The 15,947-nt window shown below is 39.7% G+C and overlaps 1 protein-coding gene across 2 annotated transcripts; it reads left to right on the top strand.

The window, feature by feature from the left end:
- Positions 1-668: 668 nt before the first annotated feature.
- On the top strand, positions 669-12,249 carry lrrc32 (leucine rich repeat containing 32). 2 transcript variants are annotated; one of them, XM_030069711.1, is made up of 3 exons: positions 669-747; positions 4,839-4,932; positions 8,785-12,249. In XM_030069711.1, exons 2-3 carry the CDS (start codon positions 4,843-4,845, stop codon positions 10,687-10,689), a joined length of 1,995 nt encoding a protein of 664 aa, XP_029925571.1. In that variant the 5' UTR covers positions 669-747; positions 4,839-4,842; the 3' UTR covers positions 10,690-12,249. The 2 variants fall into 2 exon arrangements, with proteins under 2 accessions (XP_029925571.1, XP_029925570.1); XM_030069710.1 differs by lacking the exon at positions 669-747 and adding an exon at positions 3,041-3,205.
- The last annotated feature ends 3,698 nt before the right edge of the window (positions 12,250-15,947 follow it).

The raw sequence follows: 15,947 nt of genomic DNA, 5'->3' as shown, positions 1-15,947 counted from the left end.
TTTTTAAACATATTTTAATTGGATGAGATTACATCAATACACTGCATGTGAAACTGTTTTTTCTAAGACACTCTAATAAGTTGAAGCCTGTAGCGCACAATCTCGACACTAGGAGGCAGGGTTGTCCTTTGTAACATTCGGTAGGAGAGCAGCACAAACCCAGAAGGAGAAAAAGCCATTTTTAAAAAAAAAACTCAGTAACCTCCTACCTGCAGCCCTCATTGAATTTCTGCTTTGTGTGTACGGATAGAGTGACAGACGATGCTCTGTCATCTGGGGGGGAAAAACCCTCCAACAGTGACGTCGAGCCCAAACCTCCATGCAAAGCAAAGCAAAGCAAAACAGTCTGGGAATCCCGGGAAATAAACTGGACTGACACCCAGGGAGGGAGGGAGAGAGGGAGGGAGGGAGGGGGCTGGCATCTGTGGCATGTTTTATTAGGACTGAACATATGACACCACTGATGAAACACAATGACACACACACACACACACACACACCCATCCTCCACCTGTGTGGTTTAAACTCCGGGGAAGCACACCCTCCTCCCCAGGTAGGTGCAGGGGCTTTTGTGTGCCGCCCCCCCTGTTTGCATGTTTGTTTGTTTCCTCAGATGCAGAGGCGGCGCTGCCTGAGTCCCAGCGGTCAGCTCTCACGGCTGTGACTGTGCCCGCTGACTGAGGCGTGAGGGAAGGTGAATGTGAAACCTGCTGTCAATCTGCCAGAGCCTGAGCAACGAGAGAGCAGGTCTGTCTTTTTCCCCATTTGATTATCAACAATAATCATTTTTAAGCTCTTATTTTGGTAAAATCTAACCTGTATTTATTTATTTTATTATTTATCTTAGTTAAGTCACTTGAGAGCACATACAGTGACCTGTATGAAAGTGGATTCTAAAAAGTGTAATCACTACCACTGCTCTGTAATATGTAGCACACTAATTGGGAATGATGGCAGGCAAAACATGCATCACGCTGATAAAATGTCCAGCAGCTTATTATTGTGTTTCTCTTCTATGTCCAATTTGTTTTCAGTTTCAATTTCAACACCATCAGCTGTTAAAGGTTTTGATTTTGACCATGATATATGAGAAAACAAACTGGATTATTTCCTAAAAGGGCTGTAATTTTTTTTTTTTTTTTTTATCATGGACTTTTTTAAAATCATAGTATTTTTTTTCATCATATTACGCTGCTTCTGTATTGAAGGCACTCGGTGTATTTTAGACAACTGTACATAATATTCATTTGCATTTAGAGGTTCAAAAACACAGTTGTACTTACTAGCAACAGCAGATCTGATTGTGAATGAAACTGTTTACAGATGACTAGCAGCTGTATCTTTATTATTGTTTGCCTGGTTTGGTTGTCAAAGTGGGGTGTGGGGGCCTCAGGGGTTCTTAAGGGGCCTCCAGGGGGTCCTCAGCAAAATGAGGAATAGTTTAATATCATTGGAATTTAATTTATTTGATATTGTTTGAATGCAGAAATGTGTGAGGGATCATTTTAAGTTTCAAGTTTTAAAATCATTTTAAAAATTGAAACAAATTTCAAGAAATTTACCAGAAAATTAGGGGAATAATTACCCGAAAATTATTTATAAAAAAAAAAAAAAAAAAAAAAAGGAAAAATTGAAAGAATTGAGAAAAATTGAAAATAAGTTGAAAAAAATTTAAAAATAGAAAAAAATAAATTTACCAGGAAATTAGGGGAATAATTACCAGAAAATTAGTTTTAAAAAATGAAAAAATGATAAAAATTGAGAAAATTTGAAAAAAAAAAGAAAAAATTGAAAAAAAAATTTACCAGGAAATTAGGAAAAATACCAGGAAATTGTGAAAAGGAAAAAAAGAAAGAAAATGTAAGGGAAAATAATAACACTTATACTGTGTGTTTGAAATGCTTGCGAAAGGCTCCTGAATGCAGTCTCTTGACATAAGGGTCCCTCCAGAGTAAAGTCACTCCAGATGGGGCCCGTGGCTCATTCAAAATCAATTTGAGGGTCCAGAAATGTTAAAGAGTTTGAAAACAACTTGTGCCTATAGGATCCTTTATTCCTACCTTTTGCATGTGTTTTTGGCCACTGGGCAATGCTCATGAATGAGTTTATGTATCCTGCTTGCTGCCTTCTTGGCCAGGCCTTGCTCGTAAAAGAGATTTTTTATCTCAAGCAATTTTTGTCTGGTAAAATAAAGGTTTAATAATAAAGAATTTGACTCTCACCTGTGGAGTTTTTTTCCCAGCCAGTGTGGAGATTCAAACAGATTTATAGTTATGGATCATATAATACATGCAATTTGACACATTATTATATTTAAACGGTATTCAAGGCTGTTCATTTACAGTATGGCTAACCACAGAGAAAAACACATGACAAAGAGGCGTACTCCCGCACTCTTGAAAAGGATGTGTGATTTTCAAACACGCCCACGTGTCTAGATTCGGATGACACACACTTTCACACATATTTATAAATAGTAATAGCCTGTGATTTGTCAGGAGGCACCGCTGCTGACATGTCCTGAGCTCGGAACGGGCTTTTTTCAGGTGATCTGAGAGACTCAGCATCAAAGATTTCACATTACAGCTGATTGCACTTCCTCTCTTTTTACATATTTGATGCCATTTTTTTTTTTTTCAAAAGGAATAACCCCCTGTTGGAAGATTATGAATATGTGGTTCACTTCCTTTTAATTAAAATAGAAAAGGTCACAATCTTAAATGCCTAATTCCAAGGTCAGGATATATTGTGTGAAAAGTTACACAAATGAAACTGAGTGATTGAATGAGCACATTTTTTCAAGAAAAGAGCCCATGAGAAAACAAATCCTGAAGCATTAGGATAAAAAGAGGGTGCTTTAGTGCAGAGGAGGGATGGGATGGGTTGGGGGGGCTGGGAGCCTCCTTGAATTGGAGCAGAAAGTGGACTTCCCAAACCCCTTATAAGGCATTTCCCTCAGAGACATGGGAGGCGGGAGCAACAAGAACGATGCAGGATATTCTCACAGGATGTGATGGCTGGAAAGCAGCCGAACGCTGTGCAATGTGGAGGGGAGAGTCAGCTGAGAGGAGAGCTGAGAGGACTTTGTGCCTGCGGCGTTTGCTTGTGTACGGTCGATCGCTGAGTGGGTGGGTCGGCTCACTGAGGATGTGAAATCAACATGGTCAGGAGGCACTCCAAATATTAGTAATCAGCTGAAAGTGAGGTAAATATACTCTTATTGGATCAGTTCTCCACTTCAAAGTAGCCAAGGCTGTTGTTTGCTGTTGTAGTTGCTTGGTTTTGTCTTGTGTTTTTTTTTCTGTGGGTTGCTGCTCAATAAAGTGGAATGTACTGTAGCTGCAGATGGGGGGAAATGCTCTTGGTTGGGCTTGTTTACAAAATGGATCCAAGACATTTCTCCCCTGACAGCGGTGAGCGAGAGAGCGGGGAGCTGTCAGGTAGCTGAAACTTAGCCAATTGTGCAAAAAAGTCCAACTTTTTCCCCTAATAAATATCTTTTAAAAGCCCAGAATGACCCCATGTGGCTTTGGTGCTTTTGCATTAATTGTCAGATCACTTCCTAGATGGTGAGCCGCTCAGTCAGTTCAGTGGCTGAATGTTGATCTTGTGCATGTTGGTTGTTTTGGGGATTTCAAAAGGACTTTACACTGCTCTATTAACTGCTGATATAGTCACTTTCCAGTGAAGCTGCAGTAAAAGTAGACTGTCAGAAAAGGTCATTTGTGTTTGTACTGGTCCTCATCTGACTTGACTTTGTATAGTCATACAATGAGAACATTGTGGTGAGAGTAAAGACGTATTTGAACACGCTCTTCATAGCCATTTTAAGCATCGATCAGTGTGACTGTGTTCTGGCATGAGGATCTGCATAACAGTTTTGCTTTGCAGTGCATCCACAACATTTGAGCCGCAGCTTTATGACAGATATATTGAATGTTACACTACTGTTCAATTATAAAGCCTTTATTCTTAATTCTATCGTGTGGAATATCAGATTTGCAAGGTGTAAAAGGACAAGAAATTAGACAATTAGTAAGTTGGTTTTAGACTTCCTAAGGTAAACAATAAAAATTATACTTAAAACTAAAATGATAAATTGTCCAAAAGAAAGCATAATAAAAAACCAAGCAACTAAAAACAAAAACAAGACGTCATTCATTAAGTTAAAAAAAAAAAAAAAATGTCCAGGGTTCTCGCCATGATATATGGTCTTGTTGTTTGCAAACTATTATGATCTGGTTTATGTTTGAAACACCCCTTTTGTTTTCTCATGAAATTTCTCCCTCGGGTATTTACCACGCTCACATTTTTACCGTGCTTCTAATTACTCCCACAATTACTCTAAACTAGAAACTTGCTTTTTTTTGGTCTCGGGGGAACCTCTGCGGAAATGTTTCAACAAGTTTCCGCCAAATCATGAAGGACATGGCTTCTCTCTGTCTGACGAGATGAATCACAAATGTCTAGCCAGCTATCTCTGAGCTGTTCTCACTATCACAACAACAATATTTCCAAATAGTTGATTCTGTGAATTGAATGCATTGACGGAGCGCTGATGGAAACCGGCCTTTACGGCTGAGTCATCCTCTCTCGGTGCCACCGGCGCTGCCACGGAGCTCAGAGCTCTAAAGGAGAAACGTCACAACAAAACAAAATCACAAAAAGCCCCTTTGTATTTCAGGGCATAAATAGTGTTGTCATAGGTCACCGTGTCACACAGTAGGTAGGGCCTACTTCCCCCTTCCTTCCCTTTCAGCCTGTCACAGCACCTTGAGCGTGCTTCCTGCGCTCATGTGTTCCTTACTAATTTCATTTGGGCTCTTCCTGTCCTGCAGCACCATGGCCGGCTTCCAGCTGCTCTTCCCGCTTTTCGTCAGCTATATGGCAGCATCCCTTCGACTTCCACGCCAGCTCCACGAATGCCAAATTGTAAGTAAAACTGAGGTAGTAGATGACCTGGTGTATATGGAAACTATTGTATAGGCATGTCTGATTGTGATTTAGAGCAGTGTGATCTCAGCTGGGAATGCAGACACAGGGAAAACACAGCTGATAAGGCTATTGGTCCTGGTTTCGTCTATTTTAAAGCAAATACTAGGCACATTTTCACTTAAATAAGCATTCTGCCATGTGTTTTTCATCTATTCATCTGTTTATTTTTACCCATAGCAGTTGAGATGAAATACCTAATCTATCAGGCATTTTCAATATCTGTGGACAGGTGGTTTATTTGAATACCTGTAGCATGAACAGAGCTGGTTTATTGCTTTTAGCTCCAGTGAGTGAGTCTGCTTGAGCCAAACTGCTTGGCTTTGGCGTTTGAAGTGAAAGACTGTCAGACTTCATACTCTTACTACTGTGGATGTGATGTGGCTATGAGGAACCACAACCCGTTTGACCCTTTTCAGTGAGCCGGACAGTTCAAATTGTAATGCCGGCTTCCTTTATTTTGTCTCCGATGTTTGGTGCTCAGCGCTTGTCGCCGTGCCGTTTCTGCACTGCACTGCCCTGACGTCTCCTGTCAATCAAAACAGTGTGTCTAGAAGTGTCATAGTTTCTTTGTTTTGTTTTCGTCCTCTGATGTTGTGTTGATGTGGCTCAGGTTTCTGTGGAAATGTAATACAATCACTTGACAGAGAAAATCAGGCTGGTTTTTCTGAATTAATGAGATAATTATGTCAGACTTCTGAGAGACGTGCTGGTGCTGGTGGTAGCAGGGTGTGTGTGTGTGGGTGTATGTGTGTGCTTTCTCACTGTGTCTTGAGTCAGCATGAATAAATTTCAGAAACATAATCTTATATCTGTGAATCACGTCATGCTGGTGCAGCTGATCTTGAAGAAACTCTGTGATGTCGAGCGAGACTGTCCACCGGTGAAAAACAACCACACTGTTCGTTTATGCAGCAGCTTATTACAACCTGGAGTTACATTTTATAGCTAAGTGACCTCTAGTGGTTGTGTAAATAATGTCACTGTGGTGTTTTTTTTTTTTTTTTAAGGGAGCAACACAGTCTGTGTAAGTGTTTGTTTTTAATGTAGCTAACATTCACTAGCTAATATTACTGAACGTTAGGTAACGTTTCATAACCTTAATCATGACCTTTTCCTAACCTGAACCAAGCATTTTTCGTGTTCGTTTTGGAACATCATGAAACGGATTTTTTTTTTTCCCTCAGGAAACCTTTTTTTTTTTTTTTTTTTTTTTTGCTTTATAAGACGATTATCTCGTTAATTCAACAGAACAGGGAAGATTTGTTTTTCCTCAAAATGTCTTCTTGGAATTATAAGATAATTGGACTCTCCCATTAATTCAGAAAACCTTTTCTTTTCTCAAATGAATGCATTACAGTTTCTGTAGGTGGCGCTCTTTTCGTCGTCGGTTAAGTTACACTGTGTCAGTGCCCATGCTGACAGTCCAGCTCCACCTCTGGTTATAGAAATGTAAAGTGTCCTCGTTATTTTGTGGCTTTCTGGAAGATTTCCAGATCTTCTTATTGTTCTAGAAAATTACTAGTTATGAATAATATAACATAATATATTATAATATGATATAATAGCTTTTGGCTCATGTAAGCAAATCACCAACTTTTGTCAGTCTCACAGGCGTTTGCATCCTCCTGCACATCTGGTCTCCATTCCAATAACCTCCCTCCCCCCTTTTACACAAGTCTGATCATCTTTGAAAAAAACAATAAATGATGTCAGAAAGTGACACAGCAATTATGAGTCTATAATGTTTCACTATGTAGAAAAAGAGCCGTCAAGGCCAGTAGGTGACTGGGAACGGGCCTGTAGACTAACGATGGTTAGCAGTGGCCGGTGTTTTTTGTAAAGCCGCTTCGAAGCTGATCAAACTCCATCTCAGTTAATCTAGAGATGAATGACAAAGCAACTGCGGGATGAATAAAGTATCTATCTATCAAACAAAAGCGGCCTGAGTCAGAACTAGCAGCAGAAATCATTTAAAGGCACTTTAGACGGCATTCATTTTCACATTGGACTGGAAGTGGGATGGCTCCAGCGGCCCTTATTTGGGCTCAAAATTTACATCAGCCTTTGCAGCTCTCTTCCAAACAAACATAAAACATAAAGCACATTTCTGCCTGTGACGCAGAGGATCTTTCCCAGAAAGGACCTGCCAGACACCAGGTGTTTAGAACTACAAATGTAAATGCTCTCACGACGGAGCAATAAGTTGAATTATTACTGTGTTATCATGATAGAAAGTAACAAAATGCATTCCTAAGAAAATGTCATGTTTTGAACTTCTATGTGGACTCCAGTGATGGCGACTCAAATTCAAACAGACTTAAAGATGCAGTCATCAGTGCTATTTGTGTCCACTGGAATGGAGAGATAATTCATCTCATCTTTTTGAAAATATCCTGAATGTCTGACTCTTTGTCTTCATATGGCACATTTCTTTTCTCATGCACAAACATGAATGTGTCAGTATGGAAATAAGACTGAATTCCTTCAAGAACAGTTTATAGCCTCGTCAAACTTTGCGATATGATTAGAAAATCGGATTTTGAAGTGTAGGAGCTGTATAAATGCAGCTGATGGATGCATTAAAAGTGAGGATATGCATCACAAAAGACAAAGGTCACATACATTTTCTCAGAGAATAATACAGGATTTTAAACATAATTACAAATAAACTGGACTGCTTGTTTTTCTCATCTCTTGGACAGGGAGCCACTTCTTACCTGAAGTAAACTTCTACATCCCATCTGATGTAATTCATACACTGCAGATAGCCAATACCCATTGTAGGAGCACTGATAATATGTAGATTATTCCTAATATTTATAGTTTTTTGAAAAGCACACAGGTACAGTATTAGATCGCCATCTCTCTATTGAATTCTGTGATTAGGGACTTTCAGCATTTATTCCTCACGTTGCTCTGTGTTTATTAGGGGGAAGAAAGCGTAATGTAATATACCAAAACAAAGCTAAATATTTCATCCTCTGATTGTGTTTGACTCATTTTTCAGAATGAAAATAAAGATGAGAACAAAGAGAGACGTGACAATATGATGCACAATTTATCTAATCATTGTGGTTTGAGTCATAACAGATGCTTATTTATATGCAGAAGAAAACTCTTATATGAGCTTGTTCATGGCTCAGATTGCCAGGAATGCCACTAACTTCAAATACCACAAGTATGCCAAGAACCTAAATGTACTTGGCCAGAGAGAGAGAGAGAGAGAGAGAGAGAGAGAGAGAGAGAGAGAGAGAGAGAGAGAGAGAGAAGGAGTGAGTTTTATGAGCTGTTTTTACAGAGGGGGGTCTCTGGCCATATGGTCTCAATTATAAGTAACACCAATAAGTTAAATATTTGAATCTATTGCAGAAAGGGGGAGAAAAGATGACAAAAACTCAAGGGATTAAAACAAGGGATGGTGTCACCTGAGTGGGTGGATTTTCTTTAAAGTAAAAAAACTGAAAAACTATTTCTTGTAAAAAGTGTTTAGATATGTTGATTTAAAAAGCTGTGAATGAGTGCTGTATTATTAGAATGGCAGTTTCACTTACTATTATGAACTAAATTGAAAGTGAAATGCCCCCTTGTTGAAATGGTTTGTTTTATGAGGACAATACGCCATAATGAACCTCCGAGGACTCTGCGGCTGCCAAGAACATAGATACACTGACTCATAAAACAACTCTCCACGTATGCTTTGAACATTTGGTCTGTGTTGTGTCATGGTAAAGCAATTTGGGAGTGTGCTGAGATAATAAGACTAGTGTGTTTGTCTTTCTTTGTTCACAGGTCCAGATGGATGTGTTTTGCAGCAATCGCAGCCTAAGATGTGCACCAGCCAACCTTTCTCATGGTATCCAAACGCTAGACCTCTCGCGCAACATGCTGCAAAACCTGACCCTTGAAACTCTCGCGTTTCATACCAGCCTCCATAATCTGAATCTCCATTCGAACAAGATCCAGTTCATCCAGCCCGATCTGTTCAAAGACATGACGAATCTCAAAGTCCTAGATCTGTCCAGGAACTATCTGGATGTTTTTGCTCTCACCAAAACCTACATCGGGCCTCTTCCAGCTGTGGAGTCCCTTGATCTTTCAAGCAATGGACTGTATACAGGAATGACAGACTACTTTTTGAGTCACTCTCCATTACTGGAAAACCTTTCTCTGAGTGGCAATAGTATCACCAAAATAGCAAAAAACACTTTCAATGGATCCTTGGGGTTGAGAGGCATCAACCTCCACAACAACGTCATCTTGGAGATCGAGGATGGTGCGTTTGACTCATTGCACAATCTGACTGAACTTGATTTGTCCAAGAACTCAATCACCTGCATCACAGACTTCAATCTCTCCAAGTTAAAGGTGCTTAATCTTAGTAAGAACAGCATGGAGACTTTCCAAACCGCAGACTCTGATATAGAATATGACCTGCTCTACCTTGATCTTAGCGAAAACAGAATTCCTTATTTTCCTTTGCTCCCTAGAAGGAACAAGATTGTGTATCTGGATGTTTCACGAAACCAGCTCTATAGTGTCAATGTTACAGGCCCAGCAGAGGAACTGGCAATCTTAGGTCATAGTTCATCTAATTTAAGAACCAGACATCAACTGCTCTCAAATTTGGTATACCTGGACTTGAGCTACAACCAACTTAAAAGCATACCACTGTCCTTTATCTGCAGTATGTTATCACTGGAGGTCCTGAATGTGAGCAATAACTGTATTAGCTCATTTTATGTAGAAGACCTTCTACCGCAGGTAAGGGTCCTAGATCTCAGCTATAATTCCTTGCAGAACTTTTCATTGGGGGAAAACACTCTGCAACTACTGGAGGAGCTCTTCCTACAAGGAAATGCCCTCACCACACTGGACCCTCAATCATTTCAAAGACTACCGAGCATCAGATACTTGCAGCTCCAGCAGAACAATCTGAAAATCTGTAGCTCAGTGCAAAATAAAACCAAACCACTCCTGAGAGACGAAAACCACCTGCATCCACCAGATTGTGTGTCCTTCTCCTCTATTCCAACCTTGCAGTACCTGTACCTCTCTGAGAACAGCCTGAAGGTTGTGCCTGCGAATGCCTTTTACAACACCCCTCTGAAGTTACTGGACCTTTCCCTGAATCCAGGGCTGGAGATGGACCCAAATTCCCTCTCCGGTCTTGAGAATTCCCTGGTTCACCTCTTCCTGAGGGAAAATAACATTTCCAAACTAATGACAGACCTGTCTTTGCTTAACCATCTCAAATTTGTGGACCTGTCAACCAACCAGCTAACCACTCTCCCACTGTGGAACAAAGAATCTTCCATTGAGTCCCTGAACCTGCAAAACAACAACCTGGTCACCCTGGAGTACAACACGGTGGCTGCACTGGAGCGCTCTCTAAAAACCCTCTACATGGGCTCCAATCCACTCAGCTGCTGCAGTAACCTTCGTTTCCTCCACATGGTTCAGCGCTCTGCTGTGGTTGTTCCAGACATCGAGACTGTGACCTGTGTCTACCTGCAGGACTCAGAGCCGGTGAACATAGAGAGGGTGACGCATGAAATGTGTCGCACTCTGGACAGTCGAACTGTGAGCATAATTATCATCGTGGTGATAGCATTGGTGTTGATTATTGTGCTGGCACTGCTGGTTAAGTTTTGCCACTCAAGGAAACGAAAGCACAACAGAGGCTTTAATGCCTGATGTCTCCAAAATGAATGAGCCTCAATGTACACTAGACAAAATTTTTGGACATCCGGCCACAGTCAATAAGTTGATAAATAAATACAGTTTCTAGTTTATTGAGTATTAAAGGGAAAAATCCACCTCGTAGCACTGCTAATGGTGTTGTACAGTGCATATCTGGGCCCATATTTCCCTGTGGATAACTAGCCATAGACAACATAACATCACACTGAGATATTTCAAGTGAGGTTTGCAAGGGTTTGATGGCCGAAAATTTCCAGCTATCTATAAATGTTAGTGATGTTTGTGTCCCTCAGAATCAACCAGCAGGGGCCTCTTTCTAGAGCCACCATTTCGCACTAACATTCATACAACAGTCATACAAGAAGAGATCCATTGTACAGGAGGTAGAAACCAACACTTCCACTGACTTTAGTCTCAAAAACCAGCAAACAATGCAGCCACAAGACATGTTCTGTTTTGAATGAGGGTGAAAGACATTTGTGGAAATGTAGGAAATTAATTAAGTGAAGGAGAAAAGGGCAAAACAGGGTGAGGGAAAGTTGGTACCCCAGAAAAAGGAAATTACACTTGATCACAAAATGCATTAAACACCGCAAAATGATGAAAAATAACTGTGTAAGAGTATCTGAGTGGGTATTTTTCTTGTGTGATAAACAGAAAGAATAAAACACTACCAAATAAGTAGAATTAAAAATACTCTTCATTCATGAAAAATTGAGTGAGGATCAGATTGTGATGCACCTTGTGTAGGTGTAGGGAGTCATTTTAGGTGACGGCACAAAGTCCGAGAGAATGTCTTTTCAAAGCAATGCCAAGGTTTCCTTTAACCGCTGTAGTTTGCACTTTAATTTCCTTTCGTGTGTACCTTTGTCCTGTTTGTGTGATTGTATTTTGTTCTACACTAAGAAATGAATTATGCAGGCATTCCAAGCAGAGGTTCATATGTCAATATAATTTATTGTTATTTTTTTACTGGCCATTCCAAAGAGTATATTTTCTTTGTTACGAGAACAGGGAAAAAGTGAGAGAAATATAGGTTGTGACGGTTTGATCCCAGGCCTGCCAGAGGAATGCGGTTTCTCTGGACATAATATGTTGTAATTTGATTTTAAAATGTTTATATATCCATAAGGGTTGAAGCTCAAAGCTGGAAGTAGCACTGAAGTCAGTAATGCTGTGATGAGGCCGTCTTCTGCAATTATATTTGCTGATGTTGGAATGAGCCTGTCATTGAGCGCTGTATGGTGGTGGGCAACAGACTTTCTCTCCAGGATCCACATTGTCCAGCAGGTTTATCAGGCTTGAGTCTTGAGCCAAAATGCTGATGTTGATGATGATTATGTATATTGTTGTTATTATTATCACCTAGTTAAGCTGATTTGTTAGTCTTCTCATACTCGGACTGACCTCTGTAAACAATGTAAGCAATGTTTGTGAATGAAATGAAGGCCATTTGCTATATTGTGTGACATCAATCACTACCAGCCTATTTTAAATAAATTTGTACTTTATTATTTAGCCAATGAGTGAATTATATTTTATTGTAGCATATGGAGTTTTTTGATAATATTAATATTAATAATATATATATATATATATATATATTTTTTTTTTTACAATATTTTGCTTGAAGGTGGTATATAGGGCATTATGAGTGCATGATAGTTACTATCAGAGCATGGTATAATAATAATAATAATAATAATAATAATAATAATATAATATTTATAATAATTATAATAATAACAATAATATTTACCAGAATTTCCCTGGTTGGGATCAATAAAGTCTATCTATCTATCTATCTATCTATCTATCTATCTATCTATCTAAACATTTTGGGTGTTGAGAACTTCATGAGGAAACAGTATTTAATGACATTAAATGAAATTAAGTGTATTTTTATGATGTTTGTCTGATAAGTGCATTGTGCACTTTGTTCTGTGCTTCTAATCATCATCTGCTTGTACTGCACCTCAAGTACAAGGTTACCATTTATTTTTCCTAAAGCTAGTCTATAAATTATACTTTGGCAAAGATGCAAACAATTAGACAGATTGAATTACTTCATTGCGCTCTTTGTTGACCTTTTCAGAAAGTGCCTGAGAAAAGCCTGAGTTGCAGTATCTCTCAAGTGAATGCAGATGTGGGTTGAAATAATGCCACGTGTATAGCTGACCAGTGCAGTGCCTGTTTGAAACGAGCGTGTTGCTTGGCCACGGGTATCGCTGCTTGCAGTTTTCTGGAGAGCCACTCGTCCAAACAGCTTCACAAGACTGCACTCAGGCCGCATATTTTTGTCCAAACCCAATCCGAGACTGAAGCATAGTAACCGAGCCTGACCTGAACCTGACAAGTATTCCTTTTTTTGTGTCCAAACCTGACTTGAGCTCGAGATTTTGCTTGTCCTCCATCTCTAGGTTACATTTACCACCTGAAATAGCCTACGTGTTGCCTTCAGTAGGTCCATCAGTTTTCACTAAAATAACACCAACATGACCGAACCCGATCCGAAGCCGAATATAACTACATTTTTTCCTAGCCCATCAGGTCCCGACGGATCCCGACCTCCAGACACTGAGGCGGCCTTTTGAGGTGGATTTTGTCTAGGCTAGCGTTCTTAAAAATAACCGCCTTCATCCACTTAAAGAAGGTATAACAACACATCACATCACAAGTGCCACTATTCAAAACTAAAATGTACATAAAATTACCAGGTGCACACATATGATAATTTTGCTCAAATCCTATTCATAACTGTTTTTCCTGTTGTCAACATCCAAATATCCGGTAACTTCTGCTCCTCCTGTATCCGTCTACACCACAGGAGCAGCAGCCACCACACAGTAAGGAGAAGATCATTTGAGTTTGCGATCCTTTATTTTCTTCGTTGAACACATGTTCACATGTTGGAGGACAAAAAACAACTTTTTACTAAAAGATAGCAGAAAATAAAGTTGTGGTTTTTCTTTTCCTCCGCTCCTCTCTATCACACATGTTTCACGTACATTAGTCCTACATAACAGCTTGGTGGTTAATAAAACATCAGATTTTCTGAAGTGGGTGAACCATCCCTTTAACTACCACCCATTAATGTTTTCCACAAGAATTTACAGCAAGCCTGTTTGGAAACTACTGCATTTTGCAGTATTTTTCACTCGAGATATTTACGAGCATTTTAATGCAAAAAGCCTGTAATAAAAACCTGTAGCAACAAATGGACTTTGACCAAGCTTGACAATAATATGTCAGTGTGGCCAAATTAACACTTTACATTCTAAATAGAGTTTGAATGTCTTTTTTTTTTTTTTTTTTTTTTTTTTTTTAAGCTTTGTTTGTATAAATTTTTCCACCATGCGCCAGAAGTCATCATTCATTGATTCATTCAGGGGAGTGAAATACTGGCTCAGTCATTCAAAAGCCTTTACTCTACTTTCTCAGTCTGCAGTGTCTTGACTGGCTGAAGACTATTCTGTAGCAACTTATGACATTATTTAAAGTAAGTACAGCTGATTTCATGAAGCAAACACACACAAGATGTCATTGCGTATCATCAGTAGCAGTTGTGGTAGCAGCTGTGTAAATCTTTATTATCCCTGAATGGGAAATTGGTCATGTTGTAAATCAGTAAAACACATGATATGCTCTACAGACATAATCCCAAACTGTGGTGCCGTTAGATGACCAGATGATCAGGTTTTCTGATCCCAAGCTGAGGCTTTTATCTGAGAGTGGTGGACTTGGTCCGACACGTACCACGACTCTGTGTGCCTGCATGGCTCCTGTGTTTACATTTGGATTAAGGCTTTAAGGTTGGGAATGTACTCTTTGCCGTGAGAGGCATTATCTTTTCAGACAAAATGAAGGCCTGCTTCCCGCTGTGACTCAGACCCTCCATCTCCTCCTCTCCCCAAGAGAGAAACCAGCGCTTACTGGAGCTAATTTACGGTCCAGGGTGGTACAGGAAGTTGCTGATGACCGTAGCCTTTTTGCGTCACAGGGGAAAATGACTCTCCATCACTGTCAAGGCAATAATGAGAACATCACATTTAATGGGCCACAACTCGTCTCCTGTTATTAACTGGCTTTCATTTTCACATTGATGCTCCACATTAGTTTACACCTCACTGTATGCCAGATGTAAATATTCATCGGGTGCAGGTTTTTAGTGAAAGTAAACAGCGGCTGGATTCATGTCATGAAGTGTTTACATGAGGACAAAAAAACTTGTCTCTTCAGCTCTGAAAAAGCTGAGATGTCAGGAAAAGATGTACTGAAGTCGTATTCTTAAGTAATGCAGTTTTTTTGCCATTAATTCTATCCTCTGAAGTCCATTGTTAGAGTCTGCTTACCATTTCTGTGGCCTGTCTTCAAAGGCGACAGTAATCCAGCTCGCCACTAAACATGACACAGAAAATCTTTGTTGATTGAACTCACACCAGCAGCTTCGTCTGAACCGAGATTTCAGCCGTTTAACAGTGGGTGAGTGGAGTTTGCGGTAACGGGAAACCCAAAACTAATCCTCACAGCCTGCAACTGATTCCTACATGTGATAGTGCAGGAAGTGGCTGTGTTTGTTTAAGAGGCAATTATGTTCGCCGTCCGCCCCTAATTAACATGTGCAACCCGTCCGCTGCCCGCCCCCAAGTTACATAACTAAAGTGTAGCCTGTGTGTTATATTTTCATATTCAGGATTTAATGCAGTCCTTTCATTAATTGGCACTTCACTTTTTTTTTTTTTTTTTTTGGTTCTACTTGCAAAATCAATACCATAGTCCAAGTTTCAAATTTTTCCACTGAAATTTGAGAAACAATTCTTGCACTGCTTTTTTTTTTGCAGCAAGAAGTGTTTTCACAATCCATTTTCAAAGGTTTCATTCGGATCCAAGGTTGTCTGTCAGTTGCTGCAATGTATCCGTGAATAAATATATTAATTTGTGAAAAAAGACTGATGTTGGCACAGAGGCATGGATATTTGTTGCCTAGAGACTGAAATGTCACTTACTGGCTTTCTTTCTTTAGAGCAAACCTACTGGAGCCTGGTAGTGGTGATGATGAAATGCTGCTGCTCTAGCTATAATAAATAAATTATCATAAAGAAATAAACGTTAGCTTCTGGATTAGTTTTAGTTTTTAGGCGCTACACTATGGATTGAGCTCCTGTGCTTTTCCTGTGTGAGCAAAGACGATTTAATGTGAGTCTGTGGTTGCAGGCGGGACATCAGTTTAACAGGATTTTTTTTTTTAACAA

Source organism: Myripristis murdjan, chromosome 14, assembly GCF_902150065.1.
Source record: "Myripristis murdjan chromosome 14, fMyrMur1.1, whole genome shotgun sequence".
NCBI classification, from domain to species: Eukaryota; Metazoa; Chordata; class Actinopteri; order Holocentriformes; family Holocentridae; genus Myripristis; species Myripristis murdjan.
This window is presented reverse-complemented; position numbering and strand designations above follow the sequence as displayed.

What these genes read in the sequence shown, in the direction of transcription:
- lrrc32 (XM_030069711.1), top strand. Translation starts at nt 4,843, where the DNA reads ATGGCCGGCTTCCAGCTGCTCTTCCCGCTTTTCGTCAGCTATATGGCA. An exon ending in AGCTCCACGAATGCCAAATT is followed by an intron (nt 4,933 to 8,784) that starts GTAAGTAAAACT and finishes CTTTGTTCACAG; the next exon opens with GTCCAGATGGATGTGTTTTG.